This window comes from Xyrauchen texanus, chromosome 2 (assembly GCF_025860055.1).
Source record: "Xyrauchen texanus isolate HMW12.3.18 chromosome 2, RBS_HiC_50CHRs, whole genome shotgun sequence".
In the NCBI taxonomy this organism is placed as follows: domain Eukaryota; kingdom Metazoa; phylum Chordata; class Actinopteri; order Cypriniformes; family Catostomidae; genus Xyrauchen; species Xyrauchen texanus.
In genome coordinates this window covers 13,991,173-14,007,873 of record NC_068277.1, presented here as the reverse complement: position 1 = coordinate 14,007,873, position 16,701 = coordinate 13,991,173, and the positions used below count along the sequence as shown (strand labels likewise).

The following is a 16,701-nucleotide window of genomic DNA, read 5'->3' as shown; positions in this document are numbered from 1 at the left end:
GCAATCAGGATGAAATCCAAACAAAGCCTCCAAAGGCCTTGTTGCCCAACTGAAGCACAGTGCTTATGCTGTTGTGCAAGTGGAAATAGTCAGTTTGGGGTGATAACTTTTCACCTTCTACCTCTGGCTGTCTTCGGAGGACTGTAAAAGCCTGTGATTGTCTGTTTGGACTTTGCCTTCTACACTTGCCAAGAGAGACTGCACAGAGGGAAGGAAACATGTTTGTTTGTTTGATAAGGAGCAGTCTTGGCTTTCATCTAAAGCTGTTCAACTAAATCATTATCTCCCACAGTACCAATGGAAGCTGTGATTTCTAAAACAAAAAATGTATACTACTGTACTAATCACAGTTGAAGTTCTTTAATCCATGTCTGTTTGCTCTGATGCCATCTATATGCTGGTGTACTCCCTAAAAGTAGTTAAAACAATCTTTCATTAAATTTAAGTAAAAAATGTAGACATTTCCTGATATTATCCTGATATTAACAAGGCCAAAACAAAATTGTGTGAACACAAATGAAGCCTTTTTGGTTATGGTTGCACTGTTATGTATGGTTGCACTATGTGTGCAGTGACTATTAAAAGAGCCAGTCGATATGACAGATGCGACTAAGAAGTTTATGTTTGTCATCTACGTTTAGCTGCTTGTGTTGTTTGATTGATTCATGTTTTTAGAACATTAATACTTCTGTTACTGTAACTTCCTTAATTGTGTCAAGACGTATGACTTTGACATTCTCATATCAGATGAGTCAAACAAAACTGACTACTCTTTTAAATTCGTACATCCTGCTTTTGAAAAGTGTAGTTACTTGCAAGGGATAATGTATCGGAAAATAAATAATGACGAGCTCACTGTATATTATTTTGCTTATTGCTTGGCTACTTACCAAATACACTAATACATGGATGTGAAATATAGATTTGCTGTGAAACTATATTGTTATGTAAGAAGAAGGAGACTGCTAAGTCGCCAGAAATAGCTGAATTCAACTTCCGGTTTGAATCAGATTTTTGATTTACCTGTTGGTGCTAAAATGACCGACTGACTCTCGCTTTTTACACAACTACTTGCCAAATAAATAAATGGACATGAAATATTGATTAGAGTTGAACTTATTTTGTTAGCTTCGTGCCAGAATGTATGGTCATTGTTCAAAAATATTTGACCACTGGATGGCAGGATTGACCAATCAGAATCAAGTATTCCAGAGTGCCGTTTAACAAGAATTTGTTCATTTGCTGGTGGTCGCAGACAGAGAATCGATATGACTTTCTTGTCTTTTCTAATATTTTTATGAGAAAAAAAATCAGTTATTAAAACTGTTCTAGGGTATTGTCAGGTTAACAAAAGTTTCAAAATAGTCTATTTCTCTGCCATCATTTTAGCTGAAACAAAAAACAATACTCCCAACATTATTTCTGCCAAGATGTAATATTAATTTTGTAATTTTCAAAACCCTTCAGCTCAAATTCAGCTTTGATTTCTTCCATGTGTGGCCCAGATATCTGCAGTGGGTTTGTTCTCTAAGTCTCCTACTGTAGCTCTACTGAATGTAAGAGCAATGTTCCTCTCTTCAGGTTATTATTGCAGCCCTCTCTTTTTTTCCTCTGCTTTTGTTGAGAAATACCTCAGAGATGCTGTCACCTTGGAGTAATTACCTTCTAATGTTTCATGTTGAAAGAGCGTCTCTGTTTAACATTTATAAAGTGCGGAGTGAGCAGTATCCTCAGTTCTGAGATCAGCTCTTATCAGAGGAGGACGCTTTCAAAACTTGCCGTTTTGGAGTTCTTTCTTTGAGGGAAAAGTTCAACTCTTGCACTCTTTATTTTCAGGCTCACCAGTAGATTTTTTCAAATGCATCAAATCTCAACATTTTATTGAATTATTACATCTCAAATATCTATCATTTTATCTAAAACTTTACAGGTGCATTTAGTTATTTTTTATGTTGTGTTGACAGTCTGTTTTACTGCACTAAAGGCTTGGGGTATACTGTTTTACCTTGTGCCATTCCTTCTCAGCCTTTCAAAGTATCCTCTAAGCCCAAGCCCATATGGATTTGTTCAATGTATGCGCACAACAACTGCTTTAAGGTATTTTTTAGCACAATCAATGGCGGATGAATGCACTGGACTATCCGCGTTTCCGCAACATACTGACAAAATTTGTCAAAAGTATAATTTGTCACCTATACTGAAACCTAGAAGCATGGATGCAGCATAATGCAAAAACAAAAAATTTCAGTTAACGTGCTTCAAAGGTACTATTCATTTGTTTTACTACGTTCACCTTTAACACTTGTACATCCTTCAGGAAATGTAAATCTAGATATTATCATTTTTTTATTTATTATTTGCCATTTTTTTCATGCCATTTGTTTTCACAATGAAAATGTGCAGCCGTGCAGTGTGGAAATCAGAAGCATGTGTGAGGTGAAAAGTTTAGAGCAGACTGGATTTATGTAGCAATCATTAAAACACCATCTGATGCTGATGAGCTGAGAATTTGCTTGTTTTTAAAGAACCTGAATTTATCGCAAGCCACTGATCTGAGATCAGTGATGCTGTTTGACATATAATGGGCTATAGAGGGGTGAGCTGGCCCTGAAGCAATGCTGTTGGAGAAGGGGGTGAGAAGGGTCAAAATGAACAGGAAATCATCAGTGCAGTGGATAAATATGGCAGTGTCCCCCAGGCCCTGGGTGGACATATTAAAGAGTCAAACACTCACACAAAGACTTCTTGTGTCTAGACTGACTACTGCATCTGGCTTGACTTTGGGTGATGAACAAGTGACTCGCAGGTTAAAAGAGTGTCAGTAGAGGGGCGGTGGAATCACTAAATTAACTTGGTCTGGGGATAGCACCCCTGAACCAGTCTACAGTAAAGTGATATTCTTGCACAAACAGCTTTTCCCAAACCATTCACCCATTTCTCTTCCTGCTGTCATTATCTATAGCAGTGCTTCTCAACTTGTGGGCAGTGACACAAATGGGTTGCAGGACTGTTCTATCAGAAAGACTTGCATACTTAAATTAATCTGGCATGACATTTATTTGATGAATAATAATGAAACAGGAATGCAATGTCTCTTCTTGGCATAAGCCCCATCTGACGGTCAGAGGAAATTGCTACTCGAACTGTCAGATCCTGCTGGAGATAAAAGGCAGGGGGCAAGGAGCCTACCCCCATGCAGGGTGGGACTCAACTGGTGGTGGTGGGTAGGTGGAGGTTGCCGTGTTGGCACACTGAAACAGCAATGTGATAGATTGTAAGCAGACTTATAAAGCAAGGGCTGGTATATGATTGGCTAGGAGCTACCTTGATATTGGCGTGATGTTGTGTTGTTATTTCATTATGTGAGAAAAAGAGACTGCACTACGATACAAGAGACAAGCTAGCTATGTAGAAAATCGTTTGTCTGGGACAACCATCAGTTATCAGTTAAATGTTCATTATACTCAAATAATTTGACTACAGAATGGCTTGATTGACCAATCAGAATCACGTATTCTAGAGAGCAATGTAAAAAGTGCTCATAATAGTCTCTTTATTCATATAATCAAAGTTGATTGGATGCCAAAATTGTCTGCGTGTTTAAAGGCATCTGTGCAACATCCTGCCCTTACGAAAAACATTTGCACTTATCCAAACACGTGCAAACACTTGAATGTCCAAGCAAGACACCTACAAATCCCTCCAATGTGTACAATTCATGGGCTTGGTATTAGGCTTTGTATTAACATATATTATATATATGTTATATCTCTCCAATAATCTCTCCATGTCAAAAGTGTATTTTTGTATTGTAAATTTGTTTTATTCCCTCCCTACTTGAAAATGCAGTGACACCCGTAGACCTTTGTCTGGGTAAACACTGTATTTAATCACATGTATTTAGTACAACTTTTTTTAGGTTTTGCCTATGTATTTGTCCATTTGTTTTTCTCTCACATCCAGCCTTGTGTTCATTCATGAAAAATGAAATCGATCTGTGCTTACCAAAATTAAAATCACTGCTCCCCAGTGGCCAAAACTGGGAGTGTTGTTGAACATACCGGCATTCCTTGATTTTTTTGGGGGGGGGGGTAAATAATGTAATAACAATAAAGTAATTATAATAATTACTTGTTACAGAATGTTTTATTTACTCTACCCCAAGCCTAATTGTAAACAGTCAACGGAGTAAAAATGACATTTTAAAGCAAAAATGTAACCTTTGTATCACACTCACAATTGTTAATCTAAACACAATTACTTCCTAGTGTGCACTGGACCAGAACCCATGTTGCAATGCATTATCAGTAATAAATGTATTGCATTCAGACAAATGTGTTCAGACTTGAATTGATGCAAAACTGTCTTATGGTGGACAACCCTCTTCAGTAATTTGGATGAATGGGGTTGATTTCCAGGTACATTACCTTTTGGAAGCAAAATGTCAGTTTCCCATGTCATCATGTTGAAAACATTTCTCTGTTTGTTTGTTTGTTTGTTTGTTTGTGCATTCTGACCAGCTCATCATTGCAACATTAGCTCTGTTTAACCAACCAAGGAAAAACGGGGATAGTGTTTCGGAACAGTCAATATTTTCGTAATTCTGTTTACTGACGCTTGTGCTGCAGAAATTAAACACTTCAGTTTAATATTTGGCAGATCCAACATTGTATTTGCTGTTATGTTTATTTGTCTATATTTGTTATGTCAGTGTGGCTGTGGTGCTAAAACAAACCTTTGTGAGTTGATCGATGGTGTCATCTGTATGGTCAGATAATGACCCCGTTCAAACCTTGAAACTTAAGACTTCGTACTCAGGTTAGCTTCGGCAAGTCTGTGCTGATTGTGGTTAAGCCATTTTTATTGCTGACTTTACAGCCTGCAGGTGTTTGTTCATGAACAAGATTTTGAGTCTGGCTGAAAATGCCCCTTAAAAATACCAGTCTGTGACAGAAGCAATTGACTCATGGCTGGTTCTGCAAACTGAACAAACTCACCCTTTGCTCGTTTTTGCTCTGGACTTGACACTCTAATTCTACTGAATGGGATTTGAGGGGCGAATGAAATCGTAATCCTGCTGAGCTGTTGAAATGCTCCATTCAGTTGTCCAACAGTTTTTTTTATAAGACTGCACTTTCTTCAATTACTGCTCACCAATCAGTTCCAAAAAGTTTTTATATATGGGGAAAATGAAAGATGTTCTTAAAGAGACTCTTGATGTGCACATTTGAACAGAAGCAATTGAGGAAATTGGCTTTGGAATGAACAAAACCTCAGCAAGGTTATTCTGAGAAGTGTTCCTATATTCGTAATCCATGCACCAAAGTGAGAAAGGCCTCCAGTTTCCATTTTTTTCACCTCCCTCTTTTTCTCTCCAAAATGGGTGGTCCCTAATGCTTATGGGGGGGTCACCCACCCCATTCCTCAATTCGAGCTCTGGAAATTATGTTGTACTGTGATCAATTTGCAGTTAGCCTTTTTTAAGAATACATTGTTATATATATATATATATAATATAAAAAAAAAAATGTTTAAATCCTGAGAGATGTTATTTTACACTCTTCAGGCTGGGGCTAAATTCAGAATTGAAGAGTTGACTAGCATTCAATTCTTGAGATGGAAGAGAACTTACTGAATACAAAGAAATTTCACAGTCACACATTGGCTCTGGAAATACCTCATAATGATAAGTGTATGCTTTTTAGTGCATAATTTCTATACTGAAAAATGAAATGTATTATTAAAAACTACACACACAGCAGTTATTTAAATGTAATTCAATTTAATTTCCTCTTCCTTAAATTCAAATTAAAAAAAAATTCTGCATGCTGTTTGTAACCTCAGAAACTCTATTTCAATTCAGTTCTGAATAGTGCACAACCTTTGTCATAACAGCCCTGCAAATATAACTGTAGTCACAAATGTCAGAGTTCTCCAAGGTATGTTTTTCTTTCTCCTTCCAAACGTAACAAACACATGCACACTTTTACATACTCACACAACCTCCCCCATAAACAGGCTCGCACAGAGGTCTTTGTTATAACAGGCAGCAGTTGTAAAGATAATAGTATTTAATACAAGAAAAACCCTTCTTTTCAGGGAACATTGTTGGAGTGTGGAGCAACTAGGTTTAAAACCCATCTGCATTACTATTATTTGACATTTTCAATGGTCTGTTGAATGAAGCAGTGTTACATGTTGTTTGTTTCTCTGCAGGTATTGGTGGAATGGAGGAATTCATTCTCAAGTCAGCAACCATCTCTACGTCTCCTGCCTGCCCGCCCTTCACGCCACTCAACTTTGAAGCCACACCCATTGTCAGAGTAGCAGTTGAGCCCAAGCATCCAAGTATGTGTTGATGAGCAAAAACAGACACAAGTCACACACAAGCACAGAGTACTTGTTTAGCACAACAACACTATAACAATTTTGATATGAATTGGGTCGACACTTGATTTCCAATATAAAACCTGAAGTAAAACTTGTTAACCAGCAATCATAGAAATGTGAATCATTTATATGAGTATAGACCTTAGGACGTGAACTTTGTTCTAGTTGTTGTTTCATTTATGACTGTATGCTTTAAACATATTTGACAGGGTGATTAGGGTGGTTTGTATTCTGAAGGGGTTTATTTTAGGATAGTTAGCAGATGATAGTGATGTGCAAGTATGTGCTGCATTCTCCGCGTTGCCGCAAGGGGGCGCTAGAGTGGATTTTCTTCTTTCAATTAACAACTGTCATGCTGAACTCAGGCTGCAATTTGAGTTGAATCTTTTAGAAAAAATACTTTTTGTCCCCAGTCCATTCAAATGAACTTGTTTTTTCTCTGTGTCTCTACCCACTCCTCAACTATCTACTGATCTACCACATCCAGGCTGCATCCGAAAACGTTGGTGTAATACAGTTCAATGAACCAGCGTGACAATATAAATAATATTTTAATCAAGAACTGAATCAACAAGACAATACTGTCATTGGTACTGAATGAACCATCTTCTGCATATCTTTCACTTTGTCCACCATATTGGATTTTTATTTATTTATTTTTTTCAGGTTTTAGCTGGTCGCTCAGGCTGGTCAGTTGGCTGGTTTTAGAGGTGTTTGAGGCACTTAACCGCTGGCCTTTCAGCTAAACCAGCTGAAAACCAGCTTGGCCAAGCTGCATGACCAACTTAAACTAGCTAAGACTAGCTTAAACCTATTCAGATGTTGTTTTGTTTTTTCAGCAGAGATGGCAAGCATGCTATTTTGCCATGAATTTGGCTAAAACGAGGAAAGCCTTTGCATTGCCTATGATGCCTGCGTTTGCATCTCACTAGGTTTTGGAATGGAGCCAATGACTTACCATAATAAAGGGGCTAAAATAATATGAAAGATTGAATGGTTGGCCTTACACTCCACTGTCTCTATGGTGCAAAGATGGTGTAAATAGATGTTTTAATCATGATTTCTCAAGGTTTACATATGCGGTGTTGTCATTCTCATTAGTAGTGTCACAGATGGCATGGAAAACCTTTCATCCTAAAAGCATCACACTCATTCATATGGGACACATTAGTCAAAGAGCACATCAAAAATTAGGAAGCTAAATGTTTCCCAGTTTAGCACACCAAGGAACTGCCTGACCTCTCTTGTGTGGACACACACAGTCTTACACAAGGTCTCATTGTGGAGGTGATAACTGTCCCTGTTTCAGGGGACAAGGTTTTATAATCATAATTCCAGCTTGCCTTTAGGTCAGTAGAGGCCAATGCAGGCAGTAGTTGCCAGCAAATACAAACTCATTAGCAGTGCTGTCATAGTTGTAACGTAACTGCTCTTAGTACAGCCTTGACTAACAGCCTTATAGTAAAGCCTGCATTATGTTTTGATAGGATCACAAAACAATTCACATTGAAATGTTAACACTGCAGCTTTGTGTGTGTGTGTGTGTGTCTGTGTCTGTGTCTGTGTGTGTGTGTGTGTGTGTGTGTGTGTGTGTAGGTGATATGCCGAAGCTGGTGCGAGGTATGAGGCTGTTGAACCAGGCAGACCCATGTGCAGAGGTGTTGATTCAGGAAACAGGTGAACATGTTCTGGTCACTGCAGGGGAAATGCACCTACAACGCTGCCTTGATGACTTGAGAGAAAGGTGAGTGGGCGGTGCACACACATGCTGGTTGTGATCATTGAATGGCTTAGAATATGAATTAGGTTATAATAAAATAATTTAACATTATATTTTTATGTTTTGAGAAATAGTCAGTGTGATCTAGGAGATCAGATTTGCAGTGGTGCATGTGCTCACTTCTAAGTAAAAACTAAAACATAAACAATAACATATTGTTTATAAATGTCTGACAATAATTTAAACTATTTCAATAGCACATTTAGATCATTTTATTTATATGTTATTAATTTTTTGACCAAGTTCTTATTACAGAGATATTTAAGGGTTCAATTATAATTTCTGACCAATTCAAGAACTCCAACAAACTGGTTACTTATTTAATTTGATAACTTTATACCAACATCTGCCGCTGTCTGTCCAGGGACTTTGTTGGCCAGTGGATGAATCCAGTGTTGAATTATAAATTTTTTGGTCTAAGGGTAAGGTGTTTGTTTTAAGTATATGGATGAGTTCCAGGTTGTAATCTGCCTTAAAGGGATAGTTCACCCAAAAATGAAAATTATTTCATCATTTATTCACCCTCATGCCATCCCAGATGTGTATGACTTTCTTTCTTTTGCAGAACCCAAACAAAGATTTTTATAAGAATATCTCAGTTCTGTAGCTCCATACAATGCAAGTGAATGGTGGCCGGAACTTTGATGGTCCAAAAAGCATATAAAGGCAGCATAAAAGTAATCCCTACGACTCCAGTGGTTAAATCCATATTTTCAGAATTAATATGATAGGTGTTGGTGAGAAACATATCAATACTTATGTCCTTTTTTTACTATAAATTCTCCTCCCTGGCCACTAAATGGCGATATGCATGCCAAAATCCAAAGAATGCAAAAGTGGAGATTTTAATGTTGATCTGTTTCTCACCCACAACTATCATTTAAGTGTTAAAATACTTTTTCTATCCCAGTTTAATATGCAGAGGCAACTACAAGAAAGCCATTCATAGATGTACTTTCTTGAAAACTGTAAACAATGTGTCTTTTTGGCACTATGAAAATTCCTCTATTTGTTTTAAGTGACCCGTTTAGACCTACCCCAACAACTTTATTCAACCAATGGCATGTATTGAGGGCAGGATTTATCTGACTGTTTGAACAACAGCAGATGAGAGAGACATTCAGAAAGCTGTTTTGACAGTTTATTTTGCAATTTTTGTTTTGCAAAAAAATCAGTGGCACTAGTGTCGCAAGAATCACATACTTCAGCTTTAATAAACCAAAACTGATGCTGTATATCAGGTGTATATTATCAGCGGGAACCCATTTCTTTGAATTTTGTTTTGTGATTTCTCTAGAATGATGTCTTTTAACTCGACATGAATCATCCCATTTTATTTCCATATTGTGTAGTAATTAGTGAAGTATATAGTGTCCATTTTGATTTCTTGTTGACGTTAAGATGTGCATATTTTAGTAAGTTTTAGCACTTCATGTGTATAAATGTCATTCTTGCATTATCAGATCTCTATATTATGTTGGACGGTAACAAGCTTCTTCTCATCCCCCACTTTCACCATTTTGCCTTTTACAATGTCTTTTACTCCCTATATCTCTCATGCATCTTTCCTCTCCCTTTCACTGTTGTGCTCTCAGATAAATACCTTTTGATGTCAGTCTATGAGCATTGAGCTCCTTGTATTATTGCATTTATTTATATTTACGCATTTGGCAGACTCAAACTGGCTCATCAAATAATCCAAAGCGACTTACAGAGCACTTATTACAGGGACAATCCCCCTGGAGCAACCTGGAGTTAAGTCAAGGTTCAAGGACACAATGGTGGGGTTCGAACCAGTGTCCTTCTGATTAACAGTTTACCAGTTATGTGCTTAGACTAAAACTTAGGCTTAAACTAATTTGTGCCTCTTTAACTCGCTCTCAACTCAAACTGGCTCATCAAATAATTAATGGTGCAGACAAGCACCACAGTTTTTGTTTGGAGGGTTTTAGGGCTGTGAAATTGTGAATTTGAGCAAAACAACTCCAAAGATTTATCGCACGGCTCTCTAAGATACTTTATACTTGTCAATAGCGACATTTTTCTGTCAAATATTTCTCTGTGCTAGTTTCATGTGTTTCGTATCACTCCGCAGTCTCTTTTTTTTTGTTTTCAAACATGATAAAATAATTTCAGCTCAAATTAATATTTAATGTCCATTTATTTATTTTGAAATAATGTCTGACTGTACATTTATTCCTCACTTAGTATGTAATAAGCACCATATAGTATGTCTACAGTTAAAAATCTTTCAAGAATAGCACATTACAGTCTTAAATTACAATCAAGCTTGTGCATTTTCACAGTATTTTGAAAGATTTTGTTCTGATGGGCTTAAGTCAGAAAGGTCAACCTAAATACCCCAGAGTTGTGTTATTTGACAGAAGAAATGCTCAAAATGTGTATGTTGAAGATGTTTTTCTACAATTTTAAGAGAAACCAGTCAACATTTGGTGCGCCCTTGAGTTTTACCTTGGATAAACAGCATATCTGAATAAATTAGCAGCACCACATGCTAAATATTGGTTGGTGTGGTGTTAGTTGCTTAGTCCATCAAATCTGCCCTTGCATATCATTAGCTGGGCCTTTTCTTCAATAATGTCTAAATATAAATTCTTAATCTAGGTCAGCCAGTAGGTCTTAAACACAGCCTGTCAAAACGACTAGCTATTGTTTGTTACCTGATAGCCACGTAATGACGCAATTTGTTTGTCAATTGAGTGTGTGCAATTTAGTGGAATTCTCCATTTCTTCATAGCATAGGACGTGTAAAACTTCTAATTGGCTAAATATCAATAAGCAGATGTCTGGGTTATGTTTCACCCCATAATCCAAAGGGGTGAAAATGTAAAGAAATTGTATTTAGCATAAAATGAATACATTCAAGATCAGATATGTAATCATACTACTCACATGCGTACCAAAAGAACAGACTGATTTACCAGCCGAGAAGTATGACCTTCATCGTATGCAGTACATATTCTGACAGTACACAATTTCGGACACAGCTTGATTTTATGTTATTATTAATAAAATTAGCATACATTAAGTTCTACAACAATACACAATACAGTTCAGTGCAACAAACACTACCATGACTTATAATTGTACTTTACAATTTAAATATTCTATATAATTGTTTTCCAGTTACATTACTCATAATAATTATTATTATATGTATATTTTTATTTTCTTTTGCCTTAAAGCATGCTATTGAGAATTTTCTTAAAATAATGTACCGATGCAAAAGTCTTAAAAAAAAGAAAATAAAATAAAAGGTCTTTATAATGTCTAAAAATTGGCATTTTTTATTCTATATGCAATTATTCTACAATTTCTTGTTTTGTTTTTTTCTTTTGATTTTGAGGTGAAATATTACTAGGACATTTATTAATACTTTTCGTGTGATTTACATACTTCTGTCATTCATCAAATGGAAGAGAAGAAACTAAAATCTATTGTATTACCAAGTATTCTCTACCCAGTAAACATATATGTAACTATGAAGTCTTTTGCCCCGTTTCCACCTGGTATTTAGATGTGTTTCGGGTGATCCGATCACATGTGGTCAGGTGAGACGCATGGCTGTTTACACCTGGTCGTTTAAATGAGTCTCCTGCGACCACTTTTGTTTGAATTTGTAGGGGAGGGTCTCCGTTTTATGACGACACACATCAATCACTATGTCAGTGTGTCATTGCAGGGTAATTAAGCACAACAAAGAAAGCACGAAAAATGGTGCACTGTTTCTCTGAGATGCAGTTGAAATTTTATCTAAGCACAAACGCAACATCTCAAGCAGAATTATCCATTATTTTAGTTGATTATCTGTATTAAAGGAGCTTCAGGTGTTCATGCTTGTCATCTGTGTTGATATCAGATGCACTAAAGAAGATCCGTGAAGCTCTCGTGATTGTGGATATATCTGCTTTTTGAAATTATGAACTCTTGATTTAGCGCAGTGGTTGACTGACAGGTGAAGGGTGGTGCTTTACTGCTGGGACTCATACAGGACGGATTAGTGTTTACACCTCAAATGCGATGTGGTCACATGCGGTTTTGACCACATTCGTATGTGATTTCTGTGATCATATCACAAAACGTTGTTTAGACCTGTATTTAGGTCTGACCACATGTTATCGGATTACCCGAGACACTGTTACACTAAAAAGATAACAGCATACAGGTTTGGAAAGACATTCAATAAATAAATAATAACAGGATTTTCATTTTTGGATAAACAATTCCTTTAATAATCAGAGATGCTCAGATGTTCTTATTTGAAGAAATAAAATGTAAAATGTAAGGTATTCTTTGTTTATTTTGGAAAAGTTTGATAACTCTTGGCACTGTTTATGCAATTGGTTAATGCATTTTAAATGTAAATTAGGTGACTAGTAATTGTGAAGCTCTTCTGCTTTGAAAAAAAGAAAGAAATTGCCAGCCTTTTTGGAAACCCACCAAAATCTCTATTGATGTGCTTTCTACACTACTATGGTACAATATTGGCTGTGTGTCAAGAAACTTCATCTCATTGATAGAACGAAACAGTTGATAATTGAGTATGTGAAATAGTATTAAAAGCGAGAGTGAGAGCAAAGAGACAGGGACAAATGAGTGACAAAGAGACACATGAACACAAACGCCAGAGACAATTTGACACATTTTGTGGATGTAAGATTAAATTGAAAGATCCTGACTTGGCTCTGTTAGAAAAGTGACTGGCTTGTGAAATCTGGTAATGGTGTAAAGAGACTCAAATGTGCTCTCACACTCTCACCATCTGGTGCTCTGTCTCGAGCTGTGGACCTGTAAATTAGCCCACATCTTTCAGCTGTGTTATTTTGTGCTGTTTTCCGTCGTCATGAAGGAAAGCCTCGTCGGGTTTTTTTCTCGCCCAAACACTCACAGCTCAAGTGTGTTTAACGGCCTTCGATTGGGGGTTAGATCTCTCAGAGGTGTAATTTGGCTTGACTGTAATGGTGGCCTTGTCAGAGTTTGGAAAAGATCAGACTAATGCATAAGATATAAACATGCTTAAACTCCCCATAGATTGAGAAATGTTCCTGTTTCCTACACAAATAACTAACTTGATCAACTTATTTTTCTTTCTCTTGCACATCTCTCTTTCATTCATTCTTTCCTCCTCTCTTCCCTCCCTATATTCTCTCAGACCTACTGACTGATAGTAGAAATGCATTTACAAAATGAAATATTCATTGGGTTTTCTAAATGAATACCTGTATAGTTTGTGTTAAAGTCAACATGAAATCAAAATTGACACTGTTTTTTATTTTCTTCTTACATTTTCCTGGTGCTATCGTGCACAATGAGCATGGCAGACCGGATTTAGCCATGGACAACAATGGTCTATAGGCATGAACAATATCAAAACAATTTATTTATGCCATGCTGGGATTATATATGATATTTCAGCTTTGGACAATTTCATGTCCCAGGGGCTAATTTTTAATAAAACAGAATAAATCTTTTTGTTATATGAAAGTCACATTAAAACGGACTTGAAAACGTTTTACCAGGCCTTTATCATTTATGTTTGGTACTTGTCAAATGCCTTTTATGTATAGATTTTATTATTTTAGCCTTGTACCAGACTCAATATTAAACTTTGAAAGTCCATTACAAAATAATAATTATTACATTTAAAACTATAAAAATCTAAACAAAGAGTGAAATAAACATAAACAATTTCTATTTTGCCCCTAATAAAGTTTTTCAAAATTTACTGTACTTGTTTAGCAAGTCGACAAAAGTCCCAATGAGGAGCATACTTTGGAGCCAAATTAGGAAAAACTATAATATTATCTTTGAATTGTGTTTATTTAGCCATGAAAGTAGCCTATGGCCATGTTATTTCAAAACATTTAAAAAAAAGTGATTTCCATTATCATTATTCACACCACAGAAATCTAATAGACACAATGCAGAATCTGAGATGTGGTGGAAATGACACCGTTGGTGGAAATTTCCATGACTTTCAGGAATTAAATCCCAAACCTTCTGTAATGGATGTCCATGCACTGTTTGTCATTGTTATTAGACACATTAAATAAACTAGTGAGAGTGTGAAAAGGGTTTTAACTGGACTTTATAAATTCACAGGGTTGTAAGTGCCAGAAGTTGAAAAAACACCCTTATACAATAGTTTCCATTTCCAGCTCTGCAGTAAACAGTATGTGTGACCGCAAGACTTCACACATGACTCTAGAGCGAGAATGACAGCTATAATAATGCTGTTCTTGAGCAATGCTCAGCCCTCAACCTCAAAATTTTGTCCTCATAATCTTTTGTCAAAATGTAGCAACTTGCGTCACCTCTGACTTTTCATTTCAGCTGACGTCACAAATCCCTCTTACTTTTCAATGCCTCCCCTCCAACCACGTGGCACCATTCTAGTGTTACACCAACTTTTCACAATCTATCAATACACGATGGATAACTTTTTTTCCCCAATTTTCTCTTATCCAATATCCTGTTTCAATTTGAAATGCTTCAGATTGCACAAGTAAATGGCATGCAAATGACATTTCATGTTGACTTTAACAGTTCTTCCCACTTTTCACTATCGTGTAGTAAGGGGCAACGTTCGCTCAAAAATACAACCTCCAAATGCTTAGGTGAAGTCCTCCAATTACTGTCCTCTTGGCCTCAACACATCTGCCGCCGCCTCTCTAAATAACTCCCATCCTTTCTGCAACCTGTGAGAAGAAAAAAGACTTGTTGCTGATTTATTTATTTTTACTTCCTCATGTGCTGCGCATTTATTGAAAAGTCTTCACAAGCAAATTCAAAGGTGCCTTTTCTTTTAAATAACTGCCATTTCACTTAACCCTAACCAACCTATTTAATTTTTTAAAACATTGTAGATTAGCACTTTGGTTTAGTGTAACTTAAGCTAATCATATAATTGTGCATAGTTTGGATACCAAAATAAATTGACTAATCAACTTTGCATCCCATCAATCTGTATGGTAGTTTGCGCAAATTCAATCTTTCACTTGGTAGAAGCTAGCCAAATTAGACTAGCACCTTTGAGATGCCAACATGGACCGGTTGGATGACATGCCCTCATCCTCAAAAACCATGAACAAACCTATGCAAGTTAATAGAGAATATGACATAGACTACACTAAATATGAGATCACTGTTGAAATTCAATCGACATTTAAAAATCAAAATGGTACATATTTCCTTTTCAGCCTGTGCAATTTTTTGCATATTGTTGGGCTTATGTAGTTCATATATTAATATATAATAATACATTTCAAATACAAATTCAAAAGGACATTTTAAGGACATTTTTGTTTACTTTTGTATGATAAACAATATTGGTACTGTGTTGGGTCCTAAAGCAAACCTAGTTCAATGTTTTGGTGTTTTCGTTTATGGAGTGTTATTTGGTCACTATCTGTTCCCTCAGGTCAGAAAGAAAGATCAGTGGCTCATAAGAGGAAAATCACTGGTGAGAAATCATCAGACCCTGAGCTGTTAGGTTGGGGGCAGAGGGGTCAACCATGAGGTCAGGAGATGCTGAGGTCACACTGACAGCAGTGTTTACTCCACAGCCTGTTGGAGTCTGAGCGACATTTAAAAATATCTCGTCAGACCCTGATGTCAAAGCAGTTCAGCAATAGCCTGTCCAGACCAGTGACGCAGTGCCTTTCCTCGGGCCATTAAAAACGAGGTCATGTCATGCCCTTAGTCACGGGACGATGACATCACAGCCTCAGTAGAAAATAGGTCAACTGCCAGTTCACATGAGCTTGCTAGAAGTTATGCCCTGTGATGTGTTAATGGTTGTCTTTATTCAAGGAAATGTATTGTTTGGGGAATTATTTCGTTGTTTTGCCAATTTTTGTGCTTTGTTGTCAGATAGAAATGCCTATAAATTATGCAATTTTTTATCAGCATGCTGCATACTAACATAATGACAACCAATGTAGAAATTCTGAGCTGCAAGATTTAGTTGTTTTTGTCAATTATTTAGTTTTCACCTTGTAATGCCTGTTAATTATGCAGTTTTGGATAATGACGCAACATACAAGGATAAACATGATAAATGCACAATGAAAAATTCAGTGGAATAAACAGTGATTTGGGTCTGGAAATAACAAGAAATAATAGGGTTGAAGAGGTAGACGGTGGCAAAAAGAGAACGTGCAAAGAAAGGTAACCGTGTGAAAAGGTAACCCGTGTGTCAGCGGTGAGACAGAATAGCCTGCCTAGTCACACTGTCAGCTCATCTCTGCTCTCTCAGGAGGCTTCTAGTAAACATCTTACACTGGATTATCTGCTTCCCAAACTGTTCCATGGCTGTCTGGGTCTAACTGGATTAATGGAAGTCTCTGTGTTGTCTCTAAGAAGACAGCAATCATGTCAACCATCTGCTCCACTTAAAAAGCCTAGTGACCCTTGAGACCTGAGTGGCTAACTGTCAGCATTAACCAATGCCCCAGAGTGCTTAGGTCCCATATTAGATTTTTGCCATTATCATATATCAAGATATGCAT

The 16,701-nt window shown here is 36.8% G+C and overlaps 1 protein-coding gene across 1 annotated transcript in view; it reads left to right on the top strand.

Moving 5' to 3' along the window:
• Positions 1-16,701, top strand: part of LOC127658449 (elongation factor-like GTPase 1) — a 150,978-nt gene that overhangs the window by 101,619 nt on the left and 32,658 nt on the right. The window contains exons 16-17 of the mRNA XM_052147760.1: positions 6,217-6,348; positions 7,987-8,134. Of these exons, the coding sequence (XP_052003720.1) occupies positions 6,217-6,348; positions 7,987-8,134 (280 nt within the window). The remainder of the gene's footprint in view (positions 1-6,216; positions 6,349-7,986; positions 8,135-16,701) is intronic.